The sequence below is a fragment of the Callionymus lyra genome, chromosome 2 (genome assembly GCF_982586985.1).
Source record: "Callionymus lyra chromosome 2, fCalLyr1.hap1.1, whole genome shotgun sequence".
NCBI classification, from domain to species: domain Eukaryota; kingdom Metazoa; phylum Chordata; class Actinopteri; order Syngnathiformes; family Callionymidae; genus Callionymus; species Callionymus lyra.
The window spans coordinates 31,066,541-31,082,810 of record NC_141819.1 but is presented as its reverse complement, the minus strand read 5'-3'; the positions used below and the strand labels follow the sequence as shown (position 1 = coordinate 31,082,810).

Below are 16,270 nucleotides of genomic sequence, written 5' to 3'. Positions count from 1 at the left end.
TCAACACGGAAAACTTACTTCATCCTTTTTACTTTTTTTCAGATTAATGTCATATCGAAAAGAAAGAAACCAAATCATTCATTAACTAAAGGGGGATATGAAAAATGTAGAAACTTTAGATCAGTCCTATTTCTCCTCAGGTGTGACACATGGTAATGTTGTTGTAAATATTAATACTTCAGTTACTCATCAGAGTAGATGATAGAAGGATCGTATGAGAACACTGTGAAAAAAGGACCCTTTAAAATGTGTATTATTTCTCCACAGACGACCAGGACATGCAACAGGAAGAGAACTTGGTAGTGAGTGTGAGAGAACTTGAATACACAGGAAACCATCTTGATTACACAGCCTCCTTTTTCTGAAAATGTCTTCTGCCGAGCCAACTTTTAAAAAAACCCATTCTATTCTTAACCAGTTTAAACTGTATCACAAGAAAATAGCATGAGAGGACATTTGTCTAATTATTATAACATCATTTATATTGTTTATGGGCCTTCATCGCAGCCTGGACAATAATCAAAACCTAATATAAGATAAGATAAGATAGCTTAATTTATCGCGCAATGGGAAAAGAACATAATTCCAGCAGCTCAATATACACATAAAAAAAGTAATGGTTGTATACACAATAAAAATGATTCACATACAATTACAAAATATTATTAAAACTTTACATACAAGAAATAAAAGTGTAAAGAAATAAGTTGTATATATAAGGTGCAAACCACAACAGCCTATACAACGGGGACAATACCATGATTTGTTTTTGACACTTTTGTTGTACAGACGGACAGATGGGATGAAGTTAGTGTAGAGTGTAGAGCCGCTCAGTCCTGCACTTGGGGTGCACAGGACAACCCCCTCACCAACACACCAATGCAAACAGGACCACTGATGCAACCGTAGTGTCATAGAAGGTCCTGAGCAGTGGACTTGCACCCCCCAAAAGAGTGCAGGAGATAAAGACGACTCTGACCCTTCTTGTAGGGCGAGTCATTGTTGCAGCATGATAAGTTCACTTAAATATTTACTCATCCCACAATTTATAACCAAGATGTGTACACATGAGATTTACTGTTGCTCTGGCCCTGTTGTAGGCCAGGTGTCAACGCGATGATGATGATGATGATGATGATGATGATGATGATGATGATGATGATGATGACTATGATTATGAAAACGCCGAAGAAGAAGTTGAACAGGAGGCTCCTGTGATTCCGTCAGAACATTGTACCATTTATTTTGATACAATTGTATATTGTCTTTAACTTTGGTTAGAGGAAGTTGTGTGTCCATATTTCTCCATCTAAATATATATTACTATTGAAACTAAAATATGATATCTACGTGTCTTCCATTCCTGCATTTTCTCCTGAGCTGAACTAGACTTCTGATCCATCTAGCCTTTTTATAACCAAAAACTAAGAGTAAGCTTATTTTCTAAACATGCTACACAACACGACGGTTGATCATTTTGAAAAAAAACAAAAAAAAACGCCCTTTTCAAAAAAAAGTGACACCTGAAAGGTTAAACCCTGGAAAACTACAACGCCCTGCCTTAAAAGTGAGTCTTGTGAGGTTCAGAGGAAGAAGAAGCTGATGTGTGTGGTGAGACAGGATGAAGGCAGTTGTCTCTCTCTCGCTCGTCTGGCTGCTGATCGGCTCAGGTAACCACAGCTGCCACATGCACATTGAATGTTTAATATACAATATATATATGTGTGTGAAGCTTTAAAACATTATTCATGTGTTGATAATTTTGCATTTGTTTCTGCTTAGTTAGTCAAATTGCTTATTAAAAACCCCAGAGCAGAGTAAGCAAACATTTAAATGAGTTCAATAATATAGCAGGTGGCAGCAGCGTGTTTAATATGACAATGTGACAAATATAAGATTCAATCCTTAACTATTTTAATTTAAAAAATTTAAAAAAAGTTAAAGTTGCGCTTATTATTTTTACTTAAAAGATATATTTTTCGGTTATACTTACACAAACAAACTCACAAGTCAATCGAGTGAACCACCGCTTCTTTTTGCACGATGTCACAGTTTTTTTGTTGTTTTTATTCTGTCACAGCTGGAGCCAATGCTTGCAAACAAAATGAGAAGAATGCAACCCTTTTATTCAGAGGTAAGTGTCAAACCTCTGTCGTGGTCAGCGTCAAGTTTCTGCTCTTCACTGAGTGTTTTATGTCCTAAAGAGAGTCCTGGAGGAAAAGAGACGAGCAAAAAACATGTGTGCTTGAGCGACTCACTCTGCTCGACAAAAGGGAAACTGAGTATTCAACATCTCAAAAACACCAGCTTCTCCGTCTGCTGTGACCCGGCCAAGAAAGACAGTTGTGAGTTGGACACAAAAGTTTAAAAAGGCAACCGCTGAAGACATGCAAAAAAGAATAAAGAAAAAGAAAATAAAAAATCCATAGGGGTTAAGGAAATCTTTTGAAATGCGTCAAGCAAGAAAAAAATAAAAAATAAATCAATTAAGTTTTAATCAAGTTATTTTTGGGGGGAATCTTCACTCTTTAAGTCCATGTTAAAGGGACAGTAAAACAATTTTCAACTTTTCATCTAAATTTTTTTTTTGCGGTTTAGTATTTTATAAAAATCCACACGTTAAGTGAATTTTCATTAAGCATTATCTTTGAAAAAACCCATTAACAACCACAAACTGTTTGGAATCATCTAATTTAAGTTTGGTTCCTGCTACATTTTTTTGAATTTGTAGTTCTAAATTTATTTAGCAATTTTTTTAATTCATTTATTATTCATTCAAGTCTTCTGACCATGGTTTCCTCCCTAAATTATAACTTTCCTTTTTGATACTGATTTAAATGTATAAATTGTGTGTACACAACACAAACATGAGTTAGTAGGTAAGTCATTTGCAAAAACAATACACGGTTAAAAATACCTTAAAATTAAAAATCTCTAAGTGTTCCTCTTTTTTCCAAAGATCCTACTCTGAATCAGACACTGAACAACCTGATCTGTTTCTTCGGGAATGTGACCAGGAAGATGAACTGTGTTGGAGATCAGGATCAATGCTGGAGTCACAATGGTAGACGCTTGTGTGCACATATAGTGTCGCTGAGAAGTGTGTATTGACCTACTGTCTCTTCACAGTGACAGGGAAGGGGCTCGTCAGTGGAGGATGCATGTCTTCAAACGCCTGTGATCTGCTGTCCAAAAGTGAAGGGGTCGATCTTTTGAAAAATGTGGTGGACATCCAACGGGATCCCAAATGTTGCAAGACCTCTCTGTGCAACTCAGCTAAGTCTCTGAAGATGACCGTCGTCCTGAGCGTCTTCTGGCTTGGCGTCGGCGTCTTCGTTGCCTCCTGAGATCAAGATAAACCAAACATGTGATTTGTCTGAAGGTTTTAATAAATAAATACGGCATCCTTAACTGTGTCTTATTTCTGAAACAAGTCCTTTGCCAGCTCACCTGAAGTCACCAACATTATTTTCTTGATATCAAATGAACATGTATAGAATATATATATATATATATATATATATATATATGTTTGTGTGTGTGTATGCGTGTGTGTGTATGCGTGTGTGTGTTTGTGTGTGTGTGTGTGTGTAGGCGTGTGTGTGTGTTTGCATGTGTGTGTGTGTGTGTGTGCAAGCGTGTGTGTGTGTGCAAGCGTGTGTGTGTGTGTATGCGTGTGTGTGTTTGTGTGTGTGTGTGTGTGTGTGTGTGTGTGTAGGCGTGTGTGTGTGTGTGTGCATGCGTGTGTGTGTGTGTGTGCAAGCGTGTGTGTATGTGTGCGTGTGCATGCGTGTGTTTGTGTGTGTGTGTGTGTGTGTGTGTAGGCGTGCATGTGTGTGTGTGTATAAAATAAAGCTTAAAACGGCAGATGCGACTTGATCTGCATCAAAATCCATCGAGATGAAAGCAACTGTTGCACTGACTCTTGTCCTGCTTCTCATCACTTCTGGTAATTTCTCTTTTCTTTGTTTTTTACTTTGTTTATTTAAAATATTTTAGTCATTTTAATCGAAACATAAATGATGTTGCAAACAATGGGATTTTTAAATTTTTACAGATTTGCTTCAAATTGTCTTTTTTATTAAAGCTGCAAATTGGTCATTATTTTGGTTTAATAGAACTTAAAAAAGATTAACATATATTCAACTAGAACAAAATGGTAATATCTCATAATTTTATTGATTTATTTTTGGATTTTCATTTTCTTCTGATTCAATCAACTTGATTTCGGTATTAAAAAACATTCTGTACATGCTTGGGTTTTATTTATTTTCCACCTAAAAACTATATTTTTTATAGTTATACAAAAGACCTACCAGGTTCTTTTTTTTCTTTTCTTTGGCAATTATTATTCCATTTCTCAAATTATCATTTTCTTTTTCTTTTTACTGTATATTTGGGATACATTTTTATAAATAATTAATAAACAAACCTTTTGCTTTTCTAATTTAGAAATGTATTTTCAAAGAAAGTAAAAATACATCTCATCTACAATCATTTATTAATGTTTTTTCTCTCACTTATATATATATATATATATATAGTATATATACTGTATATATATATATATATATATATATATACATATATAATAATAGTAATAATAATAATAAATATAAGAATAATACTGATTTTAAAGGTAAAATTAAGATTTGACTGTCAGAGGAAAAGTGAATCTTTATGTCTTCAGAGAATGATTTGTGAGTTTTGTTTGTTCCAGCCGACGGCTTGCGTTGCATTTCCTCAGATCCACCAAAGTTATCTGAAATATGTCCATCGACTGATTATCGATGTGCTTCAATCGCATTTAAAGTTCCAGGTGAATATTCAAATATCTTAAATGTATTTTTAATGTTCTCATACAAGCTGTTTCTGCAGGAAACTACCATGGGACCGATCGTTCAATCCCCAACATAAAGATGTGTGTGCCTTCATTGCTTTGTGAAAAGCAATTCACATTTCAGAATTTCGACAGTGCTGCCTATGTCTTCGCTCGATGCTGCAACTCTGATTACTGCAACAGCTACAACGGAACTTGTAAGTGTGTAATACATTTCAGTGAAAAATGTAAAAGTCAATTTGAAAAGATTCTGAATAAAGAAACTAAAGTTAGCAAGACAGGTCAGAACACTTTTCTTCCTCTACAAACTCTGATTGTCAACTTTTTCAGATCCTTTTCTCCCTCAGCAGAAAAATGGTAAGAACTGTTACTCAGCAGTGGATTGCATTGGAAACCAGGACCGCTGCATGTATGCCAGTAAGTATATTTCTTGAGTGTAACTCTGATCTCTTCAATATGAACTGATGGGTTTGTCTTCCAACAGCTACCCTTTATTTTGGCCAACGAGAAAAATATGCAGTAACCCTAGTTGCCTGTGTTCCTTCACACACATGTGCTGGATTCAAAATGTTTGAGAATTATGATAAGACCAAGCATACTAGTTCATTCACATGTGGCGGGAACAACCTGAGCGTCCAACTGCGCGTCGTCCTCATCTGTCTTCTCAGCTTCATGACTCAGTAAACAATGTAACGACAGCTCCTCTGCTAACAAACCCAATAAACCTGGCATAGATCACCCTTTTGTCTCCTCCTTCCTTAACAATGTGGATCTTCATCATCACTTTTCATGATGACGACTTTTTGTTCCGTGAAGAGTTTTTTTGTGATGTTAGAAAAGATTTTGTTAACTTCTGTTGAAATGATAGTTGGCACAAAATTAAAACTTTACTCATTTTCTACTCTCCCTTGTGTCGGTTCGGGATGGTCAAAAATGTTTGTAACGCTCATCTTGTATTTAAGCCTATAACAAATATAACAAATTGTTCAGAAAAATAAGTCTATCGTAAATACAAATAATATAATCTATATATTTTAAGGTTTGTCTGCAGCGAAACTCTAGGTCTCAGCAACACAACAAAACAAGTGCAGAGAAACCCACCACCAGGGGGCGTAGTACTTCTAGAAAATAATAAAACCTTATTTTCACACACACAATAAAAAAGAATGGAATAATTAAAAGAGCTGCGGTTACCTCAGCTTATTATTTAAGCAGTATCAACGATTATCCGATATTTAAAACACTGTAGTAGATAACTGGTCATTAAACTGTATAAAGTGTCCAAATACACACACAACAAATCATGGCTGCAGAAAGCACAGCTGAAGCCACACAAGCCTCCTCGCAGAAACAGCAGTTTCTGCAACTTCTTTCAAATTAAAATATGAAGAAATAATATGAAGAAATAAAGTGAGTGAATTGGTTCTTTCTTTCATACACTTACCATGGCCAAAAGTACTTGTAAAAATAATAACTTATTAGTAGTGGAGGAACAGCTTGACAGTAAACTGAACTGAGTTTTAAAGAAATGTTATTCAAATGGAGCTCACTGACAGGATAGAAAACTCGGGCAGCACTTTTGAGTAATCATAGATAAGAGAAGAAAACGGGGTGATCACACACCTGAATATAGAGGTGCAGACCGGGTCACCCTCATTAATACTAGTGACGTCCAAATCATGCAACTGGGAGTCCCAATTAATTTGGGTCATGAACGCAATGTGTCCCAATCCCAAGGCCCATCTCATGGTCTTCGGAATGAACCTGTCATTTTAAGTATCTGCTTGTTAGAGGATCGCCCTGAATGAGGATGTGAGAAGCTGAGGTTCAGGTTGTAGATAAACCATGACTACTCTACGCATGTGTCGAGCTCTCAACACACATCCATCAATGTCAAGAGAACAGCACACCCAAGTGGTCATTAGGTTCCACTACAGTTATTGTTATCATTAATGGTTACAGTTGCTTATAGAGTCAGTAACAGTTTTGGTTTTCAGTATGAACATCCGTAATACCCTGACGAGAAAAAGTAACGTAAAGGAGAGCGAGCAGGAAGCAGCGCCATCCATGTCTACTGAAAACACAAGCACTGAAGTCAACCTGAACACTGGAGTGAACATTTAAACTGAGAGAGTAGCTGCAGCTAAAGTCTGTACTTAAACTCACCAAGATACCTGCCTTGGACTTGGGCTCGGTGAAAGTTCAGTATTGTTTTTATCTTTTAAAAACAAGGCTCCTGTAGAATGACTAAATAGCCTATATTTTCATGTTGGTCATTTGGTGCCCTTTAAAAAAATATATTTTTCAGCATCTAGACTTCATCAAGTAGTCAAACAGATCACACATCACACCTCACATGATTTTGTAGAATCGGATGACAACTTATTTGATGTTCAATCCAGTGTTCAGGTTGTTTTCAGTGCTTATGTTTTTAGTAGAAGTGAAGCTGTGTTGCTTTAGTTTAATGGGAGAATTATTTCTCTGTACTGTGCGAGTCGTCCCAGAGCGATTGTGCAGCCTGAAGCCAATATGTTTTTAGGTTGAAAAGTTTGCCCCCCTGACAAAATGTAATGCCCCCCCTTAAATGTTTTCTGCAGCTGGGTCTGGACCTGGTCACCATCTGAAGGTTGAAGCATCCTCACAACAGACCGTCCATTGGCAGATGGATGGATGGATGGATGGATGGATGGATGGATGGATGGATGGATGGATGGATGGATGGATGGATGGATGGATGGATGGATGGATGGATGGATGGATGGATGGATGGATGGATGGATGGATGGATGGATGGATGGATGGATGGATGGATGGAATCAAAAAAGAAAAGTGAAGCTCCTTTTTAACTATTAAACAGTGGACTCGGCAAATGCTATATTTCATGCATTGTATTTCATGTTATTTCATATATTCCATATATGAATGAAGTGCAAGTGAAACAAATCAAAACAAGAGAATAACACAGAGAGTCCATGCATTTCCAAAAAAAAAAAATCTCAACAACAACAGGACCAGGCCAGAATTTAAAAAAAATCAAAACACACATGGTAGTCAAAACACAAAAATGGAATAAAAAGCACAACAATAAAAACTAAGACTGACAGACGTAAAGTGAAAAAATCCTTGTTGTTAGTTAAGAACTGCGAAAACCTGGCATATGTTACTAGTAAGCAGTCGATGGACACATCATAGTCCTGGACTCCTAAAACTAGCTCAGCAGGTAAGATCAGTGATTTAGTTAATCTGACCCACAAGTCGACAAATGAGTGGTGCACAGTTGGACATAATTAATGCAAAACTGTTGTTTTCAGACATAGACATCTTTCAGCCAGGGATGCTGCAGGAGCTCTTCCAGAGAGGGGCGCTGTTGTGGGTCGGTAGCTAAACACAGTTGTAGTACTTCCAGACAATCCTTGGATAAATCCTCTCTGATCTTTAACTCATTGTTCAAGAACTTGGAGGTCTTAAAAAGTGTGTCACTGTGCAGCATCTCATACAGAACAACTCCAACCTGCCAAACAGTGATGGGGATGGTCCTGTAGCTCTTACAGTTCTTCAGCTCAGGCGGGATGTGTATAGTGGTTCCACAGAAGAAATTAGTCGAGATGTTGTCTTTTGTGAAGCAGCTCAGCCCGAAGTCGATCAGTCTCAGGCGTGGGGTGGCTGTTCCTGTCTCGATGAGGATGTTTTCCATCTTTATATCACGATGGAAGATGTTTTTGGAGTGAAGCGTGATCAAGGCAATTACCAGCTGCTTGAGAATCTGTTGAGCTTTGTTTTCTTTCAGTCTGTTTCCTCTGATATTGACGTAATCATAGAGGTCAACAGCGGGAACTGGTCGTTCTAAAACCAGTACGAGTTCGTTTTTTAGTTCATAATAATCCAGCAGTGATATGAATGCAGACTTCCTGTTGGCCCCGATGTCACCCTCCATGAGTTCCTTCATCATGACCACTTCAAGCGGGATCGTCCCTCTGTCATTTGCTTCACCTTTGCTGCCATTATATTCTCTTGGAATGTGTTTAATAGCCACAGGGAATTTGTCTGCTTTCCTGTAACCGGCGTAAACTGATGCATTCCCTCCCATTGCCAATTGTTCCAGCTGAAAGTATTTTCCCTTACAGTGTTCCAACTCAACCATCTCTTTGCTGTGCAGATATTGTTTGTGGAACCTCGGTTCTGGTTGAGCCATAATGTCTGTGTCCCAATCCGACCATTCCCTCTGAGACATTCTGAAGTTCAAATGGTTCCTTGAAACACAACATCCCATACCTGTGTCTTACATTGAATCTGTACAACAATACAGCGCACTCTGAACAAATACAATGTAATTTCTTTAGATGTAATGTTGCGGATCTCCAAGGAATCCCTTTGAAACTGCTCTAATGAATATTTCACTTTCTTTCACATCAAAGGAAAAGATTATAGACATATTTCATTTAAGGTCCTCAGAGACTTTGGATATTAGATCGGTCATAGGACTAGTAGAGATGCTTTTGTTAGGTGCAGTCAGTTTAGGGTGACCCAAGAGCTGTAGATAAGCTTAAGTCAATAAAAAGTAAATGTATTTCTCAAGGTTGTAGTGCATTAAAATCGTTCAGGAGATGGTTACACAAGTCCAACTACACTGCACATAAAAGAACATCTACTTAAAGTCATACCAATGCAGGAAAGGCAACATGCCGGCGCCAACGTTATAGAGTGAGAGTGGAAGATAAGAGGTTTCAATGGGGATCTTAAACAGTTACACAAAAAAGGAAGAAACAATAATCCATGTAGGATATTAATAGTAAGTAAAGTAATGGTTATTTCAAAAGTGTCTTTCTAGACCAGGGTCACAAAGCGCTTTAACAATCAAAAACAATACACTGTTAAAACTATATATTATAGAAGGCCAAGAAACATAAGACAAACACAGCTAAGCCCCTTTGAAAAGGAATAAGGCATCACTCAGAAAACGAAAAAAAACTAAGGCACATGACTTTGTTAATGTCTTCTATAATCGTTCTACTTGAACTTTCTTGCATACTTCTAAGGACGGTCTTCTAAACTAATGCGTACATATAACCCATTCAGTGGAGCTGAGAGTGTAATGCCAAAAACACTTTGCTGTCAAACTCAAGGCCATCGAGGCAAAAAACTTTTTAGAAAATTGGTGGTCTATCGGTTGACAATCCTGACAGAAAGAATCACCAGCCAAGAAGAGAAAAGATCTTTGATGAAGACAATGGAGGAGAAGTTGCTGGAGCTGTAGGATGAGGTTAAAATGTTGCTAAATGTTGTTACCCATAACATTAAAAGCCATCAAGAGATAATGAATAGGTTTACTTGGTTCATATGACTTTAATTGTTTCCCTATATGATTCCAAATAAAGGAATAAAAGGACTGATTGGCTTAACACAAAAGGTATGCCTGTAAACTGCACCTTTGATGTAGAAGACATATTAACAACAGAAGCAGATGTCCACTTGACACAGATTATTGGTTCATTTATTTTACTGAACTAATTTGCATGATTGTTTGACCCTGATATGAGTGTTCACACATCATCTTTTCTGAGAGATGTAACCCAAGACTTGGAGAGGTGCAGCGGTTCTCTAAACACTGGCAAATACAACCTCAGGACAAGAAACAGGAAAAGGAACACCCCATGTCAGGATGACCTGGTCAGCAAAAGACACAGAAGCAGTCAAAGTCAAACAGAGCCAACCAGATATCTGGGTTGCGCTGGAGATACAGCAGAGAACATAGTTCCTAATGTGGTCCAGATACCACACGAAATTAGGAGGCTGGACTTTGAAGCTAAATACTGTCAGTCAGACTTGTTGGCCAGAGGCGGTCATGCATCTGTTTACACCGGATACAGACGAGTTGACAATGTTCCGGTGGCAATTAAACGTATTCCAAGAAAAAACATTTTTCGAAAATCAGTGCTGTATCGAAACATGATGGTCCCTTCAGAAGTGGTCATGATGGACAGAGTGGCCTGTGGAGACGCAGAGTCAGAAGGGAGATCCATCGCTATATCACTGTTGGATTATTACGAACTCGAAGAAGAGCTCGTGCTGGTCCTGGAACGTCCGACTCAAGTTAGCAATCTTCGGGATTATGCTGAGACCAAAGGAGGTTTCCTGCAGGATGACGAAGCAAGGTTCATTTTCAAGCAACTAGTGGAAGCACTCAGCGAGCTCAATTTGAAATCTATCTTTCACCGGGACATTAAGGTACACTTTTCTTTTGGTTAGTACAGCAATTCAACAGTAAGGCTTTCTTCAAGTTCCAGGTAACCACTGGTTTAGAAGATACTGGGGGTTAACTTGCATTGAAACCTTGGATTGAAACACTTTTCTTTCGGTGTCATTAAAAGACAAAAGAGATTTAGAAATCCTAACATTAACCTATAATGAAAACATCCTCAACAACTAACCCATCTCTCATTTCTATTCTAGCTATTATTTTTTCTTGGTTCCCAGTGTGTGTTCTGATGGTCATACATGATGTCAATTATGTATTTTTTTCCCTAGGTGGACAACATATTGATCGACACCAGCTCCGGAATCCCACATTTAAAGCTGATTGATTTCGGACTAAGCTGTTTCACCAAAAAGAGCTCTTGGTACAGTCTATTCTATGGCACTTCGGCACACATCCCCCCAGAATGGTACACTCGCAAGAGCTACAGACCTGGTCCGACCACCGTTTGGCAGATGGGCATTGTCCTGTACGAGATGTTGCACGACGGTGACGACTTTGAGACGAGAAGGTTTTTGAAAAATGAACTGAACATCAGAGAAACTTTGCCGCAGAGTTGTCAAGATGTGCTGCGTTTGTGCCTGGCTGAAGACCCCAAACAGCGCCCCACCCTGGACCAGCTCGTTTTACATCCTTGGATAAAAGCAAGTCCGGATGACCAGGCAACTTCTTCAATATGACTGATTTGACCTTGGTTTTCTGAAAAGGTGGCAGAGATGATAAACTGGGGCCTGGAATCCCTAATGGTGGTGGGATGAGGTCATATTTGTATGGGTGTTGTGACCATTTTAAAAGGATACCTTTAGACGAGAGGCCATGGGATAACTCGAAGTTAAATCATTAGACAATTAGACAATCTAGTAGTAAAAGAAAGTGTTCTAAAGAAGAAAGAGGAATTAATTTGACCTAAAGACACTTGAATAAGCCATTTGGTTCCATACAACATAATATCACACTTGTGAACTTTCAAAACAAATACAAAGATGAACTACTTGAGTCACTTCTTTGATTTCAAACATTGCTTATAAAGGCATAATATATTACAGAGATGTCTACAGGTCATCTTATGTCATATGCAGGAAGTGTTGCGCTGATGAGTAGCCTTCTGCGGACCTAGTTCGGCCTGAAACGAACGCAAAATGGATTTTTAATAAGGTTTCCACAACCAAATGATGTTTTATGGGATTTCTGCCAGACACATGTATTCCCGGTTCAACTTGCGTTGTTTTCCTTACCACTTTACAACAATAGTGATGACGTAGAACACATGTCCTGGTTTAGCAAGAATAGATTGTTCAATTCTCTGTCAACATTTTACAAATTCCCTCACAAAGTGAAATAATAATTTGAATCGCTATAATATTACAGTACGTTATACATGTATCTGTCTGCCACATATTGTTTTAAATGATGGATTCGCACATTGTTTTTTTTGACCCACCGACTGCCTGGTCACTTGTAATCGGAGTCGAGTCCTACCAGCCATGTTTACTGGAATTTCACTTTCACTAATTTCATGAATTCAATCTAATAAAAATACACCGCAACTGCTTGATGTTTCCATTACTGTATTTTTAAACAACGTATGGCCATTAATTTGTTTTTTTCTTTGCATATTTTAAGAGTCACATTTTCAATATTGACACTTTCAATATTTAATTGATTAAATAAATATAAAAAATATTTGTATTTTAGATCAATCTGATCCAGTTTGACGGTGGAGAGTACCATCAGAATGTTGAAAGGTTATATATAACATTTCAAAAGTGAAAACCTTGATTCAAAATAGAAAATATTAAAGATTTTGTTCGAAAATATAAATTAAAAATATACTAATGTATTATTACTTGTGATCCTATCCCCTGTTGAGATCAGGATAATCCATAATCCTTTGATAAAAGTAGTCCAGATCCTACAGAAATGTTCTGAACAACACAAACTAAGAGTGATTCAAATTAAAACTAGGATAGGATTACGTCATTCAATCTGATTTCAGAATCATTCTTTCCCTTATTACCTTTGAATATCTGGCTCAGATGAAACAATAAAATAGTGCGATTAGTTAAAAAAACAAAGCATCTGTCATAATTTTGCATAGTACTCTCAGTCTTGGTTAGTTTATTTAAATTCGGCCTTCTAGACTGGAGCTACATAACAGCTGACATGACTTCCTATTAGAGCATCATTTTAAAAATACAAGTCTTTTAATCAGGCTTCAACAACATCCTTCAGGGACCCTAAGATCCCATGGGTATAATGTTTTTGATTCATTAATTAATTTTTTATTTGGTGAAATCAGCAGTTGTTGTGGTTGGACTCATGCAGTTTTAACGTAGGAACCCTGTGGTCAACAGAAACAATGATTCCAAAACAGATTATTTATTATAGCAAACAGGTATAGGCAGGCAGATGACAGTCTCCGATGTCACATCTATCTCTGGATTTCCTTCATTTTCGGCTTCATGAAGTGTCCTGCTGTTTTCCACAAAGACCACTTGGTCGGTGGAACCTTCCTCTTGGCCATGAAAAGAACCTCTGGGGGGTTGTTACCCTCCACTGGCTCTATCAGATCGGCTCCCGTCTGCTTGGAAGTCTCTCCGAGCTGAAGCTTCAGCTCCTTCATCACCTTGCGAAGAGTCTCCTCTCTTTTGAAGGCGTTTTTCCTCAGCACTGCCAGCTCTTGTTCCATCACACAGGCAAAGGCTTTCCGATTGACCCTGAAGGTCTCGATCCCTTGCTTGTGATGTTCGACCTCGACTGCCTGCAAGTTGATTTCCGTATCGATCTTTTGCTTCAAGTTTTCTGCTTGCGCTCCAAAAGATCCCAATTGGTTGTTTATCTTCAGTTGAGACTCTCTAATGGCCAGCAGACGTGTTTTGAGAAGTTTGTCATGTTTTCTCTTCTCCTGGAGGTCAGCTGAGAACCTCTCCTGAACACTCCGGTGGCTCCCCTGCAAATTCTGATGGTCTTTCTTCATCTCCACCATCTCCCTCTCAAACTTCTGTGTCTCTTCTACAACATTTAAGTCACTCTCTTTGGACAGTTGCTTGTACAAGTTCTCCAGCTCCAGACTGACTTCATCCCATTTCAGAAAGATCTTCTGTGAGGCAGGCAGCTGATCATCCGGGTTGATCTGGTTCTTGATTTGCTCTCTCTTATAAGCAGCAGGTTTGCTTTTGGAATCCAAATGTCCTTTATTTCCCTCCATCTTTCTGATCAGTGGTTGAAGTCAGAACTTGGCTACAACTGGAACAGGTTCTTCTCTGGGGCCAATAAGAATGAAGTAACCATTGAATCTACTTTTTATAATGTCAGATTACTACTGATTCTCACAGCCTTTGAAGAACCTCGACACTGTGATGGATGCTCTGTGGTGAGAATATCTCCTCTCTTTGGCTGTCTGTTTCAAAATGAGAACACTGTTCTTTCTTTCTCCACTTTTAGAGATTCAACAAAGGACATAGGACACAATATAATTAACCTTGATTTGATGTCACACAGACACAACAAGAGACTTTGGATGACAGTCTTTAACTTTTAATGTTTATTAAAACAGCTTTTGTGCCTTGATAATTCGGGCCGTTCAACTCTGTCCATTATTTATGATCATCAAGGGGAAACACTGATATCTGCTGACATGTCATTGCAACTTGACCACTGCCTCAGATAATACTTTAACCCTTGTGTTATCTCAGGGTCAAGGTGACCCGGAGGCCCGAAAACAAATGTGCCTGTGGTATCCCTTGTGTTGCATCTGGGTCAGTGGTGGGGGTCGTTCACCTTGACCCGGAGACAGAGACCTTGACCTTGAGATAACACAAGGGTTAAGTAAGTAAGTAAGTAAGTATGTAATATTTGTAAAGTGATTTTCTTGACCAGGGTCACAAAGCGCTTAAACAATCAAAACAATACTCAATAAAATATATGCTTAAGTTCAAGACAACATCGAGATGGAGTCTCAGAGAATCAAGGAAAAGCCTGCACGAATAAAAATGTCTTGAGATGTTTCTTGAAGTAGTCAGTATATCCATCAAGCGCAAAAAGAGAGAGGAAGATCGTTCCAAAACTTAGGAGCAACAGTCTGGAAGGATTTCTATCCTCTGGTCCAGAAGCGTGTTCAGGAACCATCAGTAGATTCTGATCCACAGACCTCAGAGCCCGAGCTGGACTGTAAGGCCGGATCAGATCACCGATGTAAGGAGGAGCCTGACCATGAATAGATCTGAAAAAATAACCAGAATTTTAAAGTTGATCCTGAAAGAAACTGGAAGCCAGTGAAGAGTTTCAAGGATCGGAGAAATGTGAGTTCTTCTACTAGAGCGGGTCCAAATCCTAGCTGCAGAATTCTGTATAAACTTCAGGCGAGACAGATCCTTCTTGTTAACAACATCTGTAAGGAATAGAATAGAATGTCTTTATTGTAACAAAACAGTTATGGATAGTGCTGTTCACTGAAGGTTGTTCGGTATTTCACACAATTGGAAGCAAAATAATAAATGCACAATATATATAATCAAATTTAGAAAAGATCACTAAAAACAATTATGAATAAACTGAATATGCAGAATAAAACTGCGAAATTACAAAATAATAAAATTGGAATATAAATTGATTGCGACGAATATACCATTAATATTATATATATATATATATATATATATATATATATATATATATATATATATATATATATATATATATATTATTATAATATATAACAATTCTGATTGTACAATTCTGAGTTCGGGTTCAGGAGTGGAGTGAAAGTATTTGGATGTTCTGTTCTATGTTAGTCTTTGTATCCTTTGTCTTTGTTGTTTTTCTTTGATCTATGTTCTTTGTTTTTAGTTTTTATAAAAAAATGCTGTATGTATTGGCTGTTGGAAAAAAACAATTTCCCGAAGAAGACCTCCTGAGGGATCAATAAAGTTTTACCTTACCTTAATACAGTGTTTATTGATTGATTTGAATAATTCTAATAATCTTAGATTATTATAGATGCCTTTCGCTTGTAATCGAAATCAATAAACTCAACTCAACTCCGAATCACTGAGAATACTTTTATTTTATTTTATTTTGGTAAAATCCTGATGACTGAAGCGTTTTTGTGGCGAAGCTTCAGTGCACATTACTAACCGGTAGATGGCGGTAAAATGTGACGTCTGTCAACACCAGTG

General features: G+C 37.8%; 3 protein-coding genes and 1 long non-coding RNA gene across 4 annotated transcripts; 3 read left to right on the top strand and 1 right to left on the bottom strand.

Annotated features, from left to right (window-relative positions):
• The first annotated feature begins 1,292 nt into the window (after window positions 1–1,292).
• LOC148086522 (uncharacterized) lies at window positions 1,293–3,411 on the top strand. The gene is made up of 5 exons (XM_087782944.1): window positions 1,293–1,670; window positions 2,081–2,134; window positions 2,205–2,345; window positions 2,960–3,064; window positions 3,130–3,411. The coding sequence occupies exons 1-5, from the start codon at window positions 1,622–1,624 to the stop codon at window positions 3,345–3,347; spliced, it is 567 nt and encodes a 188-aa protein (XP_087639070.1). The 5' UTR covers window positions 1,293–1,621; the 3' UTR covers window positions 3,348–3,411.
• A 472-nt stretch (window positions 3,412–3,883) lies between these two features.
• Window positions 3,884–5,552, top strand: LOC148086521 (uncharacterized). The gene is made up of 5 exons (XR_015710456.1): window positions 3,884–3,949; window positions 4,721–4,819; window positions 4,879–5,037; window positions 5,171–5,257; window positions 5,325–5,552. It is a non-coding gene; the product is annotated as an uncharacterized LOC148086521 (long non-coding RNA).
• Window positions 5,553–8,118: 2,566 nt separating this feature from the next.
• Window positions 8,119–9,110, bottom strand: LOC148086520 (serine/threonine-protein kinase pim-1-like). Its single transcript, XM_087782943.1, has one exon. The coding sequence runs from the start codon at window positions 9,108–9,110 to the stop codon at window positions 8,148–8,150; it is 963 nt and encodes a 320-aa protein (XP_087639069.1). The 3' UTR covers window positions 8,119–8,147.
• A 1,229-nt stretch (window positions 9,111–10,339) lies between these two features.
• On the top strand, window positions 10,340–12,643 carry LOC148086519 (serine/threonine-protein kinase pim-1-like). Its single transcript, XM_087782942.1, has 2 exons — window positions 10,340–11,065; window positions 11,366–12,643. The coding sequence occupies exons 1-2, from the start codon at window positions 10,373–10,375 to the stop codon at window positions 11,771–11,773; spliced, it is 1,101 nt and encodes a 366-aa protein (XP_087639068.1). The 5' UTR covers window positions 10,340–10,372; the 3' UTR covers window positions 11,774–12,643.
• The last annotated feature ends 3,627 nt before the right edge of the window (window positions 12,644–16,270 follow it).